The sequence below is a fragment of the Candoia aspera genome, chromosome 2 (genome assembly GCF_035149785.1).
Source record: "Candoia aspera isolate rCanAsp1 chromosome 2, rCanAsp1.hap2, whole genome shotgun sequence".
NCBI lineage: Eukaryota > Metazoa > Chordata > Lepidosauria > Squamata > Boidae > Candoia > Candoia aspera.
The window spans coordinates 3,829,512-3,850,367 of record NC_086154.1 but is presented as its reverse complement, the minus strand read 5'-3'; the positions used below and the strand labels follow the sequence as shown (position 1 = coordinate 3,850,367).

At 43.5% G+C, this 20,856-nt stretch overlaps 1 protein-coding gene across 1 annotated transcript; it reads right to left on the bottom strand.

The window, feature by feature from the left end:
• Positions 1 to 402: 402 nt before the first annotated feature.
• LOC134488831 (vomeronasal type-2 receptor 26-like) lies at positions 403 to 11,178 on the bottom strand. Its single transcript, XM_063291166.1, has 5 exons — positions 11,090 to 11,178; positions 9,730 to 9,970; positions 3,683 to 3,770; positions 1,752 to 2,626; positions 403 to 549 (listed from the first exon to the last, which is right to left on the bottom strand). Exons 1-5 carry the CDS (start codon positions 11,176 to 11,178, stop codon positions 403 to 405), a joined length of 1,440 nt encoding a protein of 479 aa, XP_063147236.1.
• Between the last annotated feature and the right edge of the window lie 9,678 nt (positions 11,179 to 20,856).

Here is a 20,856-nt window from a genome sequence, read left to right as displayed (position 1 = left end):
ATGAAATTGGGCTTTTAGGTTGTTGTTTTTTCTTCAAATCAGTTCAGCTACTGACAGCTGAGTGTTATATGATCTGTGCTTACTTCTCATAAATCCCGCTTGATCATTTCTGGAAAAAAACCCTCCCCATATAAAAGATGCTCTGCTTGCTTCAAGTGGGTTTAATCTTTAATTTAATCTTAAATTATTTTTTTTTAAGATTAAAGATTTAATCTTAAAGATTAATCCAAATCTTTGGCTAATAAATGTGAAGTTGAGGTAAAAAAACAATTTTGTTGCTGTACCAAGGAAGAAATTTTCAAAGCCCTGCAGGAAATGGATTATTTTGGCTGTTTCCAGTTGGAATGTGTCCCTGGTGGTAGCTCTGAGACTGTGGTTTCCCTTGTGAATGGCGTGGCAGGATCAGGACGGAGGAGTGCAACACTCTTGGTGTTTGTTGGTCTTCCAGAGGCGTTGGATGCCCTCAGTCATGGCCTCTTCCGGCACTGCCTTGAAGACCTCTGTGTACACCTCTGGTCCTCCTCCTTCTTGAGGGGATGGTTCCAGTTTCTGGTTGTGGGGAGGAAGAGGCCAAACCAAAGCCCCTCAAGTATGAGATGCCATGGGCTCAAGGATGATGTATGCTGATGATTGAGTTTTGATAGAGTTCTATTGTGAAATTTTGGGAGTTCCTGTTGTTTTGAGTGTTTGGGCTGCTACCCAGGATTGTTGTTGCAATGTGGGCAGTTAATCAAAGGTGGCTTGGGAGTTCATGGCCACAGCCTCAACCATAGACGTGATCCGGATTATTGGAGGCTACTCATAGGAGGTGTCGGGTGGATGTCACACACTACATCCGATTATTGTTTAAGGGCAGTGGAAAAATGATCTGGTATCTGGGGATACCAACAGCAGTCCCTTGCCATGGACAGAATACTGCCTCCTACCCTCAAAGTTCCCAGTAGCTACTTCTCCATTCCTATTTACAACAGGCATAAAGCCGCCAGGTGAGGTCATCTGTCAGCCTGGAATGGCATATCCTCATTATGGTCACGATACTCAGTGGCTCATCTCTGCCCTGGGCTGTACAGGTAGTGCTGTAGAGGTGCTTACTCAGTGCCTGGAGAATGTGAAGGTCTGGATGGAGGTGCCAGGTTGTGGCTGAAGCCTAGAAAGAACTGAGAATGTCTGGGTTTAGGGGAACCCTCATTCTGGAGCTGCTCCATCAATAATTCTGGATAGGATAGTACTCCTGCAAGGAATGAATTGCTGTACAATCTGGACTCAAGTCTCTGGCTTGAGGAGCAGGTGGAAGCACTGACTAGGAGGGCCTTTGCACAAGTACATCTTGTGAGCCAGCTTTGCCCCTTCCTGAATCAGGAAGCTCTGCTCATCTATAGACATCTCAGCCCGTTCCTGTCTGAAATATTGTAAAAAGTTCTACATGTGGCTGCACTTGGAAAGCAGTTGGAAGCTTCAGAGGGTCACGAAAGGAGTGGGAGTTATAGTATAGTTGTACACACACTAGATTTGGTGTTTTTTTAATGGCAGTGATGAAATGCTCTTTATAGAGGGATATCGACAGCAGTCCCTTATCATGGATAGAAATTATAGGTTTGAAAAAACAGGACTTGGTAGAGGTTTGTGGGACTTTTTATTTTAATTAAAAGAACATTAAAATATCAAATACAGTTTGTAGGAATCTTTAACTAATTCTTTGGGAGCCACCTATCCAAAAGTCACCATACTATTTATTTTGAAATCAAATGTACTTTTTTATTCAGATCTGGTCTTAGAAAAATAATGTAGCATTTGGGGAAAAAGATAAAGCCCAGCAGGGCAGCACTGGAGGCCAAGATGGAGAAGATCTGCACAGCCACCACGTATTTGCCCTTGGTGCTCAGATAAGTGGGCACAAAGGAGACCCAAACACTGCAGAAGACCAGCATGCTGAAGGTGATCAGCTTGGCTTCATTGAAGGCTGCTGGGAGGTTCCTGGCCAGGAAAGCCACCACGAAGCAGACAGCAGACAGGAAGCCCATGTAGCCAAGGGCCCCATAAAACATGGGGACAGAACCTTCATTGCATTGCAGGATGATCTCTCCATACTGCGAGTTCATGTCATAGTCAGGGAAGGGGGAAGAAGTCCCCAACCAGATGCCGCAGAGGACAACTTGGACACCTGTGCAAGAAAGGACAATGGAATTAGCCAAGCTCTTCCCCAGCAATCCCTGTAGTTTATTCCCTGGCTTTGTGCCAAAGAACACTAACACCACCGTGACTGTTTTGGCCAAGACAGAAGAAACAGCGAGTGAGAAAATGATACTGAAGGCTGTTTGTCGGAGAAGGCAGGTGGCTCTACTTGGCTGGCCAATGAAGAGGAAGGAGGTCAAGAAGGAAAACAGAAGGGAGACAAGGAGGATGTAGGAGAGGTCCCGATTGTTGGCTTTGATGATCGGTGTGTCTTGGAATTTAATGAAGATTCCCAAGACAAAGCCTGTGATTAAAGAGAGGAACAAGGCAAGGAAAGCCAAGATGATCCCCAGATTTTCTTGATAGGAAAGGAAGGTCACAATCTTGTCTATACAGTGATCTTGATGGATGTTTGGATATTGATCTTCTGGACATTTGTTACATTTTTCTGCATCTGAAAAAAGCAGGAGTTAGATCTCCCATGAAGCGTATTCTTTAACGAAATGCATTGGGAAGTTATGGTGGTGTCAATGACTGCAAGTGAAGGACATCAGTCTACAGTTAGAAGGTGGTCCCCAAGAGCTGGGGCAGTCCTCCCCTGTTCACATAGAAGCTGGGTTGCTGTGTACTTTAATTTGGTTTCCATAAATGAGCAGTGAAGGAGATTTTCAGGGACCAAGCTGAAAGCCCCTCACCCAAAGTCATCTTCCCATGAAAAAAGAGGCACAGGCTCAGTTACATGGGGTCAATGTCCGGAACTCCCCACTCCCCTAATGCAGGTTCCCAAGGAAACTAAAAATTTCAGCTCCACCATAAAACCATTATGTTCTTTCCCCCTTATCAAGATAAGGGGGAAAGAGGGGAAGGAAGCTCCATTGTCAGCTCAGCCATAAAATCTTTAGAAGGCCAAGGAATGCTGGGAGGCTGGGAGAAGTTCCCAGGAGAGGAACTCAGAGTCTTTAACCAGGGGACCTTTTGACAAACCCCATAAGAGTAACTCTTTAGAAAGAAATTATGTTCCTGAAACACTGTCTCTTTATTTCTTCAGCCCCCCATTGTCTTGTAGTCTTGTCCCATTACCTCCTAGTTACACCCATATGGCCTCACTACCCTTACAAGGCACATGGTATGCTGAATCCAAGGAAATCACTCCAATCACATTTACTGTATAGCTTGATTTCATAAGTCTAGAAAGGGAGACTCTATAAATTCTCCCTTCTTTTGAGTTACGTGCCTCCAGGGCTGTTTATAACTGAATGTGTGCTTCAAAGCAATGTGGTCTCCTCTCTGCTTTAAACGTATCCAAGAAAAAATGATCAGATAATTGGGCCCATGGCCTGAATGGCCCCTTCCAGGTCTCATTCTTTTAAAAGGCCATCAGTTTCTCTGACGAACTCAGCCAGAAGTGTCCCATGTACAAAAAAAATGGTGGTTCAAATTGATTTTTAAGAAGTGAAATTCCATATTTAGTTGTGGAGATGTGCAGTTTTTCTATCTTGTCTGTGCTTACCCTGACTGGTAAATTCCTGTCCTTCTTGGCCCCTCCCTCCCATGCCTGGACAGCAAGGACCAATCACTCCCCTTTCCTTGGGCAGGTCCTTCGAGGGAAGATGAGAAAAGCCCAGCAGAGTGTTATGCTTCTTCCTGTCACTGCAGCTGGAAAGGGAAATGGTCTGAACTGTTTCTTCAATTGACTAATATTGATTTTATAATCTCACAGTTTCATCAGGATCAGTCCACCATTTAACCTTTCCAATGCTGAACTTGTTTGGAAAGAAACAAGTCCAGTCTTTCATCAATTCTCCAAGGGACCAAAGAAAGACTTTCCATATTGGGATGAACTGCAGGTGAAAGACCACTTAACAAAAGTTATGCCAGTAGAAGTAAAAATAAACAAACAAACAAACTACTTTTGACTGGAATAAGGAAAATTATGGGGAGGTGAGCTTCAGGGCAGGGCAGGGTTGGTTGAGGACATCATCATGCATTCCTGTTCTTAACAAACAGTTAAGGTTCCCGTAATGAAAAAAAAAGTGTGGTTCAGCCATGACTCACAATGACAATGATTTTTTTTTTTTTCATCTTGCCTCCCCTTAGAGAGAATCCAGAAGTTGGAAAGGCCATTTAGACCATCAGGTCTACCCTCCCTCTTCAGTACAGGGGCTCACTTTGGGGAGGGCTGTATTCTTGATTTCATGAACACAGCAAAGAAGAGGTAAAAATAGTAGAGGCACTCAGTTAAATTCCCAAGGTAATTCTTATCACCCAGAATGAAATAGTTTTGTAAATAATTGAACAAGAAAGGGATCCAATTGAGAAATGATTTCCAAAAACTACTTGTCTACGGAAGGAGTTTCTCCCTTTCCTGCACTCTCACCCACCTTCCATGGTGGAGATGGTTCCTTCTGGACAATGAAGACAATCGTAGCAGCAGATGGGCCTCCCTTCCTGAGCCACCTTCCTGAATCCAGGAGGACAGCTTTCCACACACTGGGAAGGAGGCAGGGGCTGAGGAGAGAGACAAAAATCATTCAGAAAATGAATTTATTTTATCAAAAGGAGGCAAAGGAGGAAAGACAGTGATCTATAATTCATGTCTTTGAAGCCTATAGAAACACTGGAGCTCATCAAACAGTTTCAGCTGAATTTCTGTTCCTTGTTAACTTCCCTTCTAATTTTTAACTCACTGCAATTTTAGATTTAGATTCTAAATTTATATATTAATTACTCAAGGAATGATTGGATAGATATTTTGCTTTGACCAAATTTATCCTGTTGCCTCATGGATCAAATCTGCCTAGTTATGCACAGGACTAATAAATCAATACTTAAGGGTATATTTTTCATTGAAATTTTGACATCTAAAGAGGGAACATCAGTGAAATCCAAAACAACTTCCTTCCCAAAGAATGCAATTGTGTTGGTAGGAGCTTCAGTGAGAGTGAAATAACCTCTTCCCACCTTGTTCAGCCCTTCCATCTCTGCAGTCCCATTTGGGTTGATGTGAAATGTGAAATCCTGGATTCCTTGTCTTTCTAGACTCCCAAACTTCACCTTTCTAACAGACATATTGGAAAAAATCACCAAGTTCACAAGGTCCAGGTCTGATGCCAGGTTTCCCTTCTCATCCAAGTACACCCCTTCTATGGAATTATTGTAAAACTGAGAATTTTGCAGGAAGGAATGAAGCTGGAATGGAAGAGAAAATGGGTATTTTTAGATGGGACATACAATATTCTATGGTAACATCCCTTCACTTGTGCTGGGAATGAACTAAAGATTTCTCTGTCTATATAAAAATGAAAGAATCAGATTAATTTTCCAAGTTCTTCAGGAGACAATCTACAATTATTTATTGATTGTCTCCTGAAGAAGTTGGAAAATTGTAAAACCTACTAACTTACACTTTAATGATATGTAAACTGGACCAACTCTGAGCTGGGTGAGAGAGAAACTTGGAGAGGCTTTCAAGATGCTGTTATTATATCCAATAATCATCAAGTATGATTCTGGGAACCCTTGCAGTGTCTGTTTTTGACCTGCCCTACCTGGAGGGACTGATGTCAGTCTTGAAAGCCTGTTTCTCTATGTCCCAATATGCATTATACAAAGGCAAGGGTTATTTTGAGTTTCTTTGCCAAAACTTCTATCTCCGGACTATGTAATCACATTCCCAGTTCCTCCTTTATGGCTCATTCCTTAGCTTTATCCCTTAGCAGCTCTCAATTCTTTTACAATTGACCTAGTCAAATTAAAAAAGACACGTTAAGATGGGAGAAACTGCAACTGTTATTGCTGTGGAGAATTTCTGTGATTAAAAATTAATGTCTTGCCTAGAATGATGTTTTTGTTTGATCAATATTTCTTTATTTATGTATTTTCTATGCCACCTTTATTATTCTTATAAATAACTCAAGGCAGCAAACATACCTAATACGCCTTCCTCCTCCGCTTTTCCCTACCACAAGAACCCTTTGAGGTGGGTTGGGCTGAGAGAGAGTGACTGGCTGAAGGTCACGCAGCTGGCTTTCCTGCCTAAGGCGGGACTAGAACTCTCAGTCTCCTGGTTTCTAGCCACTTGCCTTAACCGCTAGACCAAAACCCTCTTCAGACAACTGATGCATCATTTAAACAGTCTCTAAAGCATATATCTAAATTTGTGTGGCAGGGAATATTAGTTAAATATAAGGTTTTACAAGATGCCAAGGAAAAAGGAGGATTGGGTCTACTTGATTTGAAATGGTATTTTACAGATTGCTATTTGGTTGGGATGAAAGAGTGGGTGCTGTTGAGACACTGAAGGCTCTCGGAGTTTGAAGGACATGACCTGGGCTTTGGGTGGCATCGATACTTGTGGTATGACGAAATCAAGGTCAAGGTGGATTTTAAATTCATTGTGTTAGACGTGCCACATTGAGAATATGGAATAGACACAAACCCAGATTGTGACCCAAACCCCCTTTGTGGCTCTCAGCATAAGAAGCATTTTATAGACAAGAAATAATAGACCAACACAGATGGCTAATTTATCCTGAGATACTAGGATTTTGCCAAGAGGAATGGAAAGGAAAATCAAGAGAAAAAGAATGCATGATAAAATGGGCTAAAAGGTTCGGTTAGAGTATAGGATGGAACCATGGGAACATAGCTGGTTGAAGGGATCGAAATTTCCATTATGTTATAATCCTAAAGAGTTTTTTTATAAACTGATGTACGGTTGGTATACTGTATGTCAGCAGAGAACTTGTCTAGAATGTTGAAAGGCACTTCAAATTGATGTTGGGAATGTGAACAATCAGAGGGGACCTTGTATCATGTCTGGCGGATGGGTAAAAAAGGTAGAGAATTATGGATTCAAATATGTACAGAGGATTTTACAGATTAATCTACAATTGAAACCAGAAGTTTTTCTTTGGGGATTGATGTACAAACAGTTGGAAAAAGTCATGGAACTTTCTCTTTGTACGTGACAACTGCAGCAAGATTATTGTATGCTGAAAAGTGGAAGGAATCGGCACCACCCGCAAGGGAGGAACGCTTGGTGAAGATGATGGAACTTGCCGAGATGGCTAAATTGTCTTCTTTGATCAGAGAAAAGACTACTGAGGTTTATTGCTGACTGGAAACCCCTTATAGCCCTTTTGAGAGAAACAGAAAAAAAGGAACTTACAATTTATGGTTTTGATGCTTAAACAGAATAGATTATAGAAAGGAGGCAGTTATGCTGTAACCATCGCTTAAGAGCCGAATTTAGACTTTTACTGTGAAGGAGATTGGAAGCCACTTCTTTGTAACTTTTTTCTTTCTTTTCTATTTTTTTTTCATTGTACCCCCTTTTCTTGCACTTTTAGCTTTCCCTTTGATCTTCTTTATATTACTTTATATTAGTTTGTATTAGTTTTGAACTTTTAAAAAATCTTTAATAAAATTACACCAAAAAATGCAATATGTCTAGTCAGGTGGCAACAGAAAGTAAAAATCATGCTCCAAGGACCAAAGGATGACTTTTCCAAAGGAAAAACAAAACAGAACAGTGCAGGTATCTCCTTCAACTCTTCCCGTTTATCTATCTGCTACATTTGGTAAAGCAGTACAAATATGGCAAAGGATATCTGCATGAAGGCTGTTCTCCAAGCCACGGACTCTTCCTGGGGCATTTCTTTGGTTGGTCAAACAAAGGACCAGGGTATGAAGATCCACCCTCTCAGCTGGTGTGAGTCCTCAGCTGTCTCAGAACTGAGGTTTGAGAAACTTAAGAGACACACTGAGGAGACCCAGGGAAAGAGCAGCGTGAATGCGACGTCTTTGAGATTTATGGTCTTTATTACATGGACAGGAAGCCTCCAAAACTCTGGTGGGCTGTCTGGTGCCATGAGTCTCTATTTTCCTCTTTCTGACTTCTCCTACAGCTGAACAGGCTGTCAAACGATCAGTCTTGAAAACTCCCCCACGTCCTCTGAACTGCTTGCCTTTCTCTCCTTGAATTGAATCAGAGGGTAAGTTCTCGTCAAGGATTAACTCAACTGTACCTGACTGCATGGAGATTGCATCTCCCCCCCCCCAGGTGATCCTGATGATGTTCCTCTAAATACTTCAGTAAGGAAGTGCACAATTGCACACACACATGGAGATGGATGTGGCAGAGTAGCCCCTCTGGCTTTCCTATGGGGGGGGTCCCTCAGCAGTCCCCACAGTTCCCTTGTTGAACCTGTGCAGAGCCTGTTTGATCATCAGGATCTGCCTCTCCTTTGAAGAGAAATCTCCTCTTTCACTTAGGAGGGAGTGCAAAAATTTCTAACCCTCAGCTTTTCTTGCATTTTCTGTAGCTAGAAGAGGGTGTGACAGGATTCATATTATCTCAGAATGGAAGTGTCTTCTCAGAAAGTGATGCAAGTCACTTAATGTGTAAAATAAGCTTCAACTATTGAGAGTTGAAGATAGTGGGGAAAGGGGGAAAGGAACGATCATGGCATTTGCAGAATCAATCTCAGCTGCTTAACTTCCAAGCAGGAATACAGATTGAGGCACACACCCCATACAGGAAGAAAAAAAACATGGTATGGCATTCATAAACAATTCAAATCTACACTTAATAGGAGAAAACCAACTGCTGAATGTGCTAGCAGGTTCCTTTTCAACCTTCACCAAGATTGGATAATGGTTAATGGACTGGGGAGACCAAGGACTAAGAGTCCCCCTCAGCTGTGGAAGCTGGTCAGCTTCATTGGGAGGTCAGCCCAATGGCTCACTCTGAGTCAGCCCAATTCGTCTTCAGGGTTGTTCAGGGAAAAAAATTGGACAGGTTAGTGATCCTGATCCCATCTTCAATCCGGAGAAAAGTTGAAGGTCAAAACTTAAGAACCTTGTAGAAGGAACTTTTCCTTCCCTTTGTTTTCTCTCCCAAGAAGTTAAGGCAGCCTGAAGGACATTGCACCCCAAACCTGAGGAAAAAGTATGTTGTGCACAACTATACTGCAAAAAGTCTGCCCAATGAAGCTAAAACAAAACAGAAATCTCTAATGGAGACACAACACTGCTCAATACCTCTAGGGTGTTGCAAATGAATGGGAAGCTCATTAAGAGAAGAATCTTCACTTTCCTTAAGGTACACAGTTTATCAGTCTAGAAAAGGCTGGCTACTTGCCAAGACCCTTTAGCATTTTGTTTCTCCAGTACTACTGAAAATTTAAAATAGGGGCAAAAAAAATAAAACCTTTTTAATGAAGAAATGGGGATTGTGTCTGTCCAAGGCAGTCCTTGAGCAGAGGGGCAGCCTTGCAGGGGAGGAGTGAGAAGGGTGTGACTCTTTATAGAACCCCACAGATCATTGGAAGGAAGGGGAGAGGTTTGGGTGGGAAATAGGGGTGCTCTGCTCACAAAGAGAGATGTCAGAGAAGGGAAATATGCAAGCAAAAGAATAGATTAACCAATCAATGGTCTTTGAAATATATTGTATTTTTATATTTTTATTTTATTTTGAGAATAGGACCCTACTTCTAACATTAGTAAAACTGTTTCTTGGCTGCAGATGAGAGATGTGCAGCAGAAAATAAATACCTGCCAGGCCTTCAGCCTTGGAGTCTCCAGGTTCTTCCCACCATTGATTCCTGTCCTCTGAGATCTGGATAAATCGGCTGCGTGTAAGGCCCGGGCCACAGCCCAGATCGTGTTGTAAGTGAAGTAGTTGTCCACAGACAGGATCCGGTCAATTATCTCCTGAGGCTGAGCCTGCCGTTCTTCTCTTTCTCTGCACCGTCTCCAGACTTTCACTGAAAAGGCATCCTTGGTGTAGGAGCATCTGAAAGATTTCCATGCAAGGTAATGCACGGTAGGGTAAAAATGCAAAAGCCCACCATACTTAGCCATGTGGTTCCTCTTCATCAGAAAGGAAAAAATGCTATGAAGGAATTGAACAGGAAACTCATCATGTGCCAAAAAATTGGTGAAATCCCATCGGATTGTTGTGATCAGGACTTTTCCTTTAACATGCTCCTTAAAAGTTTCAAACACTTCTTGTATAATGATTATCCCTATATTGAGTGAATAATCCTCAGCTCCATAAAGAAAGACATTCACTTGTCTCCAGTTGCGGTATGGATGAACACTTATGAAAACATCATATAGTGTTTTGGAAAAAGTCTGTGATATAACTGGACAAATGCCATTCCTTAGCAAAATAGAAGTCAAGGTCCTTATGAACCTCTCCCCCTGGTCAGTGTCTGGAGCAATCAGACCAACCAAGGTCCACCTGAAATGGAGCAGCAGCTTGACCATCCCTGGGTACTGGACTCCTTCAGCAGGGAGCATCGGGTAGAAGAAAGGAGACTGAGTTTTATCGCTCAAAGTCTGGGAAACAAAAGTGTAACTGATCTGAAAAGCAATGATTTTTTTTTTTTATGCCCATAGCACTCAAAATTAAGGATAACAATTCTGGCTCGCTAAAGCAATATTTTCACTACTAACAAAGAAGGATTATCTACTCACCCATTGCTTTCTGAATTGCTTCCATTCCCTTTTGCTTCTTGGAAAGGGAAGGTCCCCCAATCTGGACTGGGACCATGGTGGGAGGGAATATGTCTGCTCTAATCCTTCTTTCCCTTTGCATAACCTTCATCCTTAATGCCTACCATCTAAATAATATCACTCTCTTCTTCACTTTCAATACCAGACCTCTGACTGAAAGTTACATGACTAAAAATTCTCTTCCCAGCAAAGACACACCTGTGGGACTTTGTAGATGCCTGATACGGTCGAAATCTGGTTGGAGATGTCAACCTCGGCCCCTTCGAGAAGAGCCACTGTGTTCCTCTGCCTTCCACAGATGTAGTTGGGAACATTGGCCTCCCCGTCTGAAAGCAGGTCCAGCAGAGCATCGGAAGTCATTTGTGCACTGAAATAGTTTTCATAAATATTGTACCCCAGGGTGATGTTTGGTAAGAGGCGGGAATCCTGGTTGATGTCCTGGATGGCAAAAAGGAAGGAGAGCATTTTCCAGTGTTCTGGCATTGCTGTCCTAGAAATACAAACATATTAGAACATAACAATGAGAGGAAGATCTTATTTGACCTTTTTTTACAATAATACTTCTAATCAACCCAAGCCCCAGAATTCCTCTGAATGGATTACAGTATTTTTAAAAACATTAACTGAAGAAATTAACAACAATAAAATCCATTAATAAAAGGTGTTTTGGGTTTTTTTGTATCAAAATAAGATCTATTTCAAAGAAACAAATTTTACCTTCTGCAATACTCAACAGGGGGAATTTTGTTCTATGTCTCTATATAGAATACGGACTCTAAATCCGAAACTTGGAAAGGCATTTCAGCCACTGCCTCCGGACTCAGACACATCCATAAAAACACATCCAAGGAGCAGCTGTGACTGTCAACAAAGGCAAAATGTTCTCAATTTCTGGACAAGTTTAGATTTTAAAGATCTTGAGTGGAGACTTAACTTGCATTGAGATGAAGATTACGATACTGGCATCGATTCATAATGGGACTCAAAGACATTTAGCCATTCAGTGACCAAATAAAATCTCATCTGTGATTCTTTCATATTATCAGTGATTGTTTTTGTTTTTTTTCCTCAATAAAGAGAATGTGTATTTTCAGTGCAGGGAGAACTGTATTTGTCTTGCCTTTCTGTATGCATTTTGAGCAATTTTGGGGGGAAGGGATGAGTAGAAGGGAGCAAGGTTAGGTGACAGCAAATGTGAATCAAGAAAACAACACTTTGTAACCCAGGAGGGAGGCTTTAATGCAATACAGGGAGATTCACTTACCACAAAAATTCATTTGAAGGAGTTGTGTTGAAGCTTAAGAGTTGAAACTTAGCCCTGGTTGCAGAGTATATGCCATTAATGAAGAGCTCTCCTGGCCTGTAATGATTTTGTGGGTTCACCCCATCTGTTTTTGGAGTCAGGAAGCATTTGGGCTTGAGCTTCATACAGACACCTTGGGGCCACAAAAGCAGCACAAGCAGCAACATGACTTGTGCTCCTGACTGAGACCCCAGCCCGTTTCTTGCTTTGAGTAAAGATCAAGAAGATGTAGGAAAATCCAAAGCTCTCTTCCAAGGCAGAAGCTCCAGAGTCTTTCCTAATCCAGACAGGGTCCAGGCAAGGCTTCACATCTCAAGGGGAGAGGAGTAAACAGAGTCCCTGCCTCCCTCAAAGGCTCCCCTTGCTCTTTCTTTCTCCTGAACCATTTATGCTCCTACAACTTTCCAAAGCCATGACATCAGCCAACAAGGCTTTAGTCTGGTATTGAAGGGAAAATAAGTTACTGACATCTGTGGTCAAGTTTAGTAAAGTTTGCAGAAAAGTCTCCAGAGATTGAACGCTAATACAACAAGTAAATCACTATGATTTGGATAATTGTAAGGAAGAGAGACATCACCTCTCTGAACTTTCAATAATTAATATCAAGAGAGATTTTTAGTCTCGGTGTGAACAGGCACACAGAAGTTTGAGTTTAGTTGGTCTTGATTTATGGAGGATTTGGGTTCTTTCTGTCATATTTGCCAAGGTTCTGCTGAGGTGGGTGTTTGCTCATCTTATGAATGCAGACACATGATTTATTTATTTATTCAATTTACACAGCAACCCATCCAGATTTACTCTGATAACAACAGTTTAAAATGTCATAAAGCATATCAGTACAAACGTCAAAACCTGAGGTAAAAAAGAAAAAGAAACAGAACCAATAACAACAATCATGATAACCAATGCACACTCCTACTACACATCTGGATCCCCAATCCCAATGATTAAACACCTCTTTAAGGCCTTGCCAAGGGCTGGCAGGCTTACTTTAATAGATGGAACACAGAGCATCCTTCCCTGCTGAGTGTCAGGGAGCCAGGTTGAGGGGCAAAGTGGCAGATTGGTTGGTGAGACTGCATGATGCGGAGGCACCAGAGCCGGAAGACCTGGAGGAGTTTATGTTCACCCTAAGAGAGAGTTGAGGATCCCCTGTCAAGGGTGAGAGCAAAGACGAGCCTCCAGCACATCAAACAATGTGCCAAATCAGTGTCGGGTAATGCTATGGATTTTAAGGGTCTGGCAGGGAAGTTAACAAACTGGCCGGGATCCCTCAAGGTGGAATATTTTAAAGGGGGCTTGCACACCAAAATCCTGAGATGGTCCTTAGCCTGGGGGAATCCCAAAACATTGTGAGAGTGGATATGCCTCATGGGTGAGGTGGAAGATATCCAAACCCAGATTAAATGGCAGCAACTGGTACACACTGGCCCCAAGCACCCCTACGGAGAGGAGGAAAACTGGTAGACCGTGGAACGAAGAGAGAGAACTCCAGGTAAAGAAGGGATGATGCTTCAAATGTGGCAAGGAAGGTCACCAGGACATCAACTGCCAGCAACCCACGGCCTCAACGAAGCCACAGGCAACCATGAGTAGCACAAAGACTTCAACCCACAAAGCCAAGAGAACAGCTGCTTCGTCATGGAAGGAAAGTTTGACGAACACTTCACTGAGTCTGAAGACTTGGAGGAAGGGGAAGTAAAGCTGATGGGAAACAGAGGGAACATATCCTAAACAGCGCCGGAGGGCAGGCATGGATTAATGGGTGTGAGGATCCGATGGTGAGTGGGGATTGCCCAACAATGTTAATGGGGATGCAGCTACAGACTTTGAGAGAAAGTGGGGGTACAGATTTAGTGGGAATGCTGGCCACTGGGTGCACCCAAAATTTAAGGCACCCTGCAATCGTAACTTGACTGAGACTGAGGGTGGGGACATTAAAGGACCCCATCATATTTACCCAATTTGATGGGTCAGACATGAAAGGGGGCCCAGTGGAATATTATACTGAACCAGTGAAGATGCAGATAGGGACTCACAAGGAGATTTTAAGGTTTGTGATAGTTCCAACTGCCAGCCAATCCATAATCCTGGGACTCGCTTGGCTTTGGGATTAAAAACCCTAAAGTGGATTGGAAGTTGGGGTAAATGGTTTCCCCTGACAGAAGTTACCAGGGACTGAGTCCAAAGGAACTGTACACCATAAGGGAAGTGACGGGGCCCTTAGCAGAGGCATGAGGTGGGGCAGCTACCAAAGAAGGACCCAGCATTCCCCTCCAGTACAGAGACTTAAAGGAGGTATTTGGGGAAGCTGAATCCAATCAGCTTCCACCCCACTGGAAATCAGACAGTACAATAGAATTGATCCCAAGGTCAGAACTCCCTAAAGCCAAGTTATACCCCATGACCCACAAGGAGCTCGAAGTGTTGCAGGAGTTCATTGATAAAAATGTGGAACGAGGGTTTATCCACTCCGCTTCTTCATCCACAGCTGTTCCTGTCCTCTTTAGGACCAAGAAAGATGGATACTTGAGATTGTGCACTGATTATCATGGCCTCAATGTTGTTTGTACCTCAGATAAGTACCGTTCCCTTAATGAAAGATATGTTGGTCCATCTATCGAAAGGGAGGATTTTTACCAAGCTGGACTTGAGAGAAGCCTACTTCAGGGTTTGCATTCAGGAAAGGGGCAAATGGAAAACTGCTTTTAATTGCTAGCTGGGATCATTGGAGTATTTGGTAATGGCCTTTGGGCTTCAAGGGGTTCTTGGGGTCTTTATACACCTGATGCATTAGGTTTTACATGATTTCCTATATCAGGGAGTGTTGGGCTATGAGGATGATATACTAATTTACAGATAAATGATGGAGGAATATGTGGTATTGGTTAGAGAAGTGAAAAGACCATTGAAAAATCAGCTATATGCCAAATTATCTAAATGTGAATTTCACACAAAGCAGTTAGATTACCTGGGGTATTGGGTATCTAGTAAAGGCATTGAGATGGATCCAACAAATGTCCAGGATGTGGTGGCCTGGGAGCCTCCAAGAATGAGGAGGCGATTACAGAGTTTCCTGGGGGTTGCTAATTTCTATCAGCAATTTATTTCCAATTTTGCCCAAGTAGTGTTGCCCCTAATGGATTTACTGAAAACAAAAGGGAGGGGAGACCCCAAGGTGGTGAAAAAAACAGGGATGGTGCTGAAATGGACAGCAGAGTGCCAAGAGGCTTTTGATCATCTAAAGGTACTATTTACCTCAGAGCCCTTGTTAAAGCACCTCGATTTATGAAACCCCTCATAGTCCAAGCCAACATCTCTGATGTGGCTGTGGGGTTCATTTTGCTGCAAAAAGATGAAGTGGGGAAATTGAGACAGTGTGCCTACCTGTCCCACAAGTTTATGGAGACAGAAAGGTGTGGGCACATCTGGGAGAAGGAGACCTTTACAGTATGCTGAGCCCTAGTGACTTGGCGACACTTGCTCCCCACCCGTTTGAGGTCTGGACTGACCACAAAAACTTGGAAGCACTGGAAGCCCCCAGGAAGTTGAACCCCAAGCAGATTAGGTGGGTGCAGTTTTTTAGGAGGTTCAACTTTACACTTAAGTATTGCCAGGAGGAAAAGTTTTCCAGCTGATGCTTTATCCAGATTGCTTCAGCATAACAGTCAGAGGGAAGAGGTGGTGGACTCTGTGATCTCTCCCCCCCTGTTGGGGATGGTGGTGGTCACCTGAAGCCAGAGAGCTGCCATGGGCCAAGAAGTAGAGGAGGGTTTTCTAGGTGAGTTGCAGTTGGTGTTACAACGAGATGATGGTTACAAGAAAATAGAATGTTTCTGATAGAAAAGCAAGGACTGTGGTGGAAAGATGAGCAGCTCAACATTCCCGAGGCATTGCGAAATAAAGTCCTCGAGAGATGCCACACCGCGAAATCAGCTGGCCACTTTGGCTTTGTGAAAACTGTACATTTGGTCCAGTGGCAGTTTGGGTGGCTGGCCCTGTGTAAGGATGTGGAGGATTATGTGGCCAGTTGCCTGACATGCACCCAAGCCAAACATTTTGGGGGCAAACCCTGAGGCCAGCTGCAAAACGTGGCAAGCCTTATCAGGCTGTGGAAACAAATTGCTATGGATTTTATAGTTGAGTTACCAGAAAGCAAGAAGAAAATGGCCGTAACAGACTTATACTCCACACAAGCCCATTTCACTCCATGTGCCAGCCTTCCCACCATGGGGCAGTTTGCTCAGATGTTTATTCAACGTATCTACCACCTGCATGGGGCTCCTGAAATCATCATCAGCAATCGGGGGGTCCAATTCACTTCAAAGTTCTGGAAGGCGTTTCTCAAGATGCTTGGGGTGGAGCAAGTAAGCTCTGTCCATCATCTGGAAAGAGATGGGGCTTCTGAACAATGGAACCAACTATTGGAACAGTACCTGAGATGTTATGTTAATTACCAACAAGACAACTGGGTAGACCTACTTCCGTTTGCGGAGGTGGCCTACAACAGTGCCGTGCATCAAAACACAGGTTTCACCCCCTTCCAGGTGGCAAATGGTCAGGACTTAGTAGCTATTCCAGAATTACCAAATGAGCAGACTAAAATTGTCTTGTTGATGAGTGGATTAAGCAGATGACAGGCAGTTGGCCAGTAACTGAAAAGGCCTTGCAAGAGGCGAAAGCAGATTACTCTCCTGTTCAGTCTATGAGATGACCAGGCAGGATTATAAAAGGAAGATTTTTATTGACAACTAACTATTTACAACAGGAAGAGTTCTTATGGATAGGCAAGATAATTCAATTAAGTCCACCCAGGCAATGGAGGTACACTGGGCAAGGCTGTCAGTTTAAATCTAGCAGGAGACTGTGGCAACACAGCAAGAATAAGCTCAACTAACTGTCTCAAGGAATCAGCAAGACTAGACATGGCTAGAGCATGTGGCAAGGAGGTAGCTTGAGGTTTCATTGCAGGACGTGATGCGGAGGCAAGGTGAGGCTTGACCATGGAGGCTAGGCAAGACTCTGATGGAGTGACAAGACAAGGCTTGGACCTGGAGACAAGGCTGGACTCGTCTGGATCCGGGTGCGAAGAAGGTAAGTCTGCATTGGTAGAAGGAGCTGGCACTGATTCCGTGTTGGCTACAGGCAAGGCTCTACTTCCCGTTGAGGATTCTCTGGTCGAAGCTGTAAATGCAGTACAATGGTTATCTCTTGGAGTTTGCTCCTGGTGCTGGTGCCTGTTTATGAGATCCTTTTTGGACCAATTCTCCTCTCTAACCAATTGGGCTGCCTTTTGTTTTGTGTGCTTCTCTGTTTTCCTCTCTTGTGCACTAATTGGAGGATTCAAACCTCCCTCCAGACTTTGCCCAATCAGTGTCTCCAAATTCTCCCACTCTGCTGGGTCATTGTTGGAGAGAGAAGTCAGCAAAGTGTTGTGTTCCTGGGGTTAAAAATATCAGTCCTTGTGGTGCACTATTTACTTGTTTATTTTCAGAAAAATGTGAAAAGAACAATAACACTTACTCATAGCACTCTAGAAGTTGTTGATATATGAAGGATACAAATTCCATAGAGAAACCAATGTCCATAATCCAATAAACATAGTCCAGTGTCCAATATCCAAATATAGCAGTCAAATTGTCAAACAAACCAGCAGAGTAACAGGAAGACTTTTCACAAATGAGAGAGAGAATGCCTATGCTTTGCTTCCATATTTATGTGGCCGCTAGCCAATCAAATGTCACCTTGCATCATCCTGCTCTGTCATTGTCTTGTGACTGTCTTATGCTGGACATTGCATCAGACATTGCTGTACATTGCATCAGACCATTAGACAGCACTTTTTCTCTGCCTCACATTCTTACATTTCCCAGACTGCTTTGCCATGGAAAAAACATCCCTGACAGTCATTACTAGTTTTTATTTCCCCAGCTCTTTCCCGACAAGTTTTGTTTTCCCCTTGTGGCTCAAGATGAGTTTCATTTTCAGAGTCAAGGTCAGACTCAAACCTCGCAATTACAAATATGTATGTATGTATGTATATGCTGATCATAAGAAGTCACTGGAATGGCCCATGAAAGTGGTGGTGGTGGGGAGTTTATTTGTCTACATAATATCTAAAATCCACCCAACCTTCCAAAAAACCAGGACCAAAGTATTTGTCTACATAATATCTAAAATCCACCCAACCTTCCAAAAAACCTGTTCCCAAGATCTACGATCATTCATGATGTGACTGTGCAACTGCAACTACCAAAGAATATGACAAGGATTCATCCAGTTTTCATTGCAGCCTCCTGAGGCCAGTCTGAGAATTTTTGTTTACTGGCACCCTGACATGCCTCCTCCTGCTCCCACAATGATCGAAGGAGAACAGCATTTCAAAGTCCAATCCATTTTGGACGCCAGATGGAATCAAAAGGGGTTACAATACTTAATCCAATGGAAACACTTTCCAAAAGCACACAGCAAGTAGGTGGGCAGTAAAGACATTGTGCACCACTTTTAGTTAAGCAGTTCCATGAGGAGTATCCCGAGAAGCCAAAATGAACGTATGTGCTTAAAAATTTAATATACCGATTCTTTCACTTCTTTCTCATGTTCTTATGTGTACCATTTTCTTTTCCCCTGGAAAGGGGAGATCAGTCTTTTGGGTGGGTGGTCTTCCAGGGTGAAATCCAGAAGCAATAGGCAATGGCAACTACATTCACTCCCTGGACATGAATGAGTTAGAAAGGGGATTGTGGAATGTAGAATAGAACTAAAAGGGTGGCTGCTTGTGAAGAACGGCACAGAGAGCCTCACATTCCAGAGAAACCATTAAGGAACATTTAGGCAAAAGACTTTATCAGTGTCTGGGGCCATCTGGCACAAAATGGGAGGGAGAGCAGAAGGTGTAAAACTGAAAGAGGAACTAGCGGGACCGTAAAGATCAAAGGAGGGGGAGACGGGGGATGGATTTAAGGCATGCTGTGGGGAAAGGAGTCTCACTCGTAGCTTTGAAAGAGACTAGTGCTTATTTTCTTAAGAAAAGAACTTTCATATATCCAAAGTGGCTTTTATTGAGAGTTACTGAAATCAAGATTTCCAGCACCATGATCATGACACTGCCCTTCACTGAACAGAAGGTAACATTTGGGGAGTGGCAGTCCCTCAAATAACCTGGCCCGTAGTCTTGAAGGGCCTTATGAGTCCCTACTAGCACCTTAAATTGAACCTGGAAGCATGCGTGCAACCAGTGCACCTCACAGATCAGATGTGTAGCATATGCTGATGGAGGAAGGCACATAACTGCCTGAGCCTCTGCAGAGATAAAGAGGAGAGGTAAAGCTGCGTATCATCAGCATACTGATGGAACCTCACCCCATGCCATCTGATCTGCTCACCCAGCAGTTTCACACAGATGCTAAACAGGAGCAGAGAGAGAACTGAACCCTGTGGCACCCAGCACAGCAGGAGATGAAGGCTGCAATCCTGCCCCCGATCCACACTGACTGGAACTGGCCCTGGAGGAGGGAAGAGAGCCAGCGTAGCACAAGGCCACCCACTCCCAACCCCTAGAGCCAAGCCAGCATGAGACCATCATCCATGGTATTGTATACTGCTACAAGCTGAAGAAGAGCAAGGATTGATGCACTCCCCCATCCTGCTTCTGCCAGAGCTCATCAACAGCTGCAATCAGTGCTGTTTTGGTCCCAAACCCAGGCCTGAAACCCAACTGAAGAGGGCTGAGAAAATCTGCTTCTTCCAGGATTCTCTGGAGCTGCTACTGTATACCTTCTGTACAGCCTTCCCTGAAAAGGAGAGGCTGGAAACTGGACAAAAATTGTCCAGTACAGTTGGGTCCAGCAATGGCTTCTTGAGGTGAGGACCAACAAGGCTCCTCAGTGTGATGTCTCTGGTGCTTGAGTAAATACCAGGCAGGAGGGACATGGATCTAACACACTGGTCAACAGACTAACATTTTTGTGAAGCCTGTCCACTTGGTCAGGACAACAAGGTCAAACTCCTCCCAGATACCTGAGGAAGGCTGAGCCCCAGTCACCTCCAAAGGACCTACTCCAAAGCTGGAGTCCATCTTGGTGTGAATCCGAGCAGCTTTGTCAGTGTTTTCCAAGTTCATTCATGCTCCAAAATGGTGGATGATAAAAGTTATAAGTAGAGAATAAATATATTTTATTTATTTATTTATCATATTTTTTATCACTGCCCATCACTCCTACACGGGGACCCTGGGCAGTTCACATTAAAAGCCATTTAAATTCAAAAAAATATATAAATATTACCAGTAATCAATAAATGTAAAAGACAATAAAATCCAAGTAAGGGCAAATCTAATTCAGCCCATAAGGGCTAAGACCGGTCCTGGCAGGACTAGGGAACTAATCAGCCCCAAGAATGGCTCTTCCACTCCCCACTCCAAGCCAGGTTAAAGAAAATCAGGTCTTCAACTGTTTCCTGAAGTCTAGGAGAGAGGAGGCTAATCTCACCTCTGGGGGCAAGCTGTTCCAAAGGACGGGGGCTACGGCAGAGAAGGCCCATCTCCTGGACCCTGCCAGATGGAGTTCTCTTATCGACAGGGTCTGCCGCATTCCCTCTCTGCATGACCTGGTGGGACGGGTTGATGTAACGTGGATGAGACTGTCCCTCAGGTAACTTGGTCGCATGCCATGTAGGGCTTTAAAGGTGATAACCAACACCTTGAATTGGACCCAGAAGAAAACTGGCAACCAATGCAGCTCGCGGAGCAAATGTGTTATATGTGGTGACCTGACGCACCTAACATTGCCTGTGCGGCTGCATTTTGGACCAGCTGTAGCTTCTGGACGCTCTTCAAGGGTTTCCCCATGCAGAGAGCA

Coding starts and splice junctions, on each gene's coding strand:
- LOC134488831 (XM_063291166.1), bottom strand. CDS start 11,178: ATGCCAGAACACTGGAAAATGCTCTCCTTCCTTTTTGCCATCCAGGAC. Junction 9,971..11,089: donor TTACCAAACATCACCCTGGG/GTACAATATTTA, acceptor GAAATCTTTCAG/ATGCTCCTACACCAAGGATG. Junction 2,627..3,682: donor ACAGGAATTTACCAGTCAGG/GTAAGCACAGAC, acceptor TGCTTTTTTCAG/ATGCAGAAAAATGTAACAAA.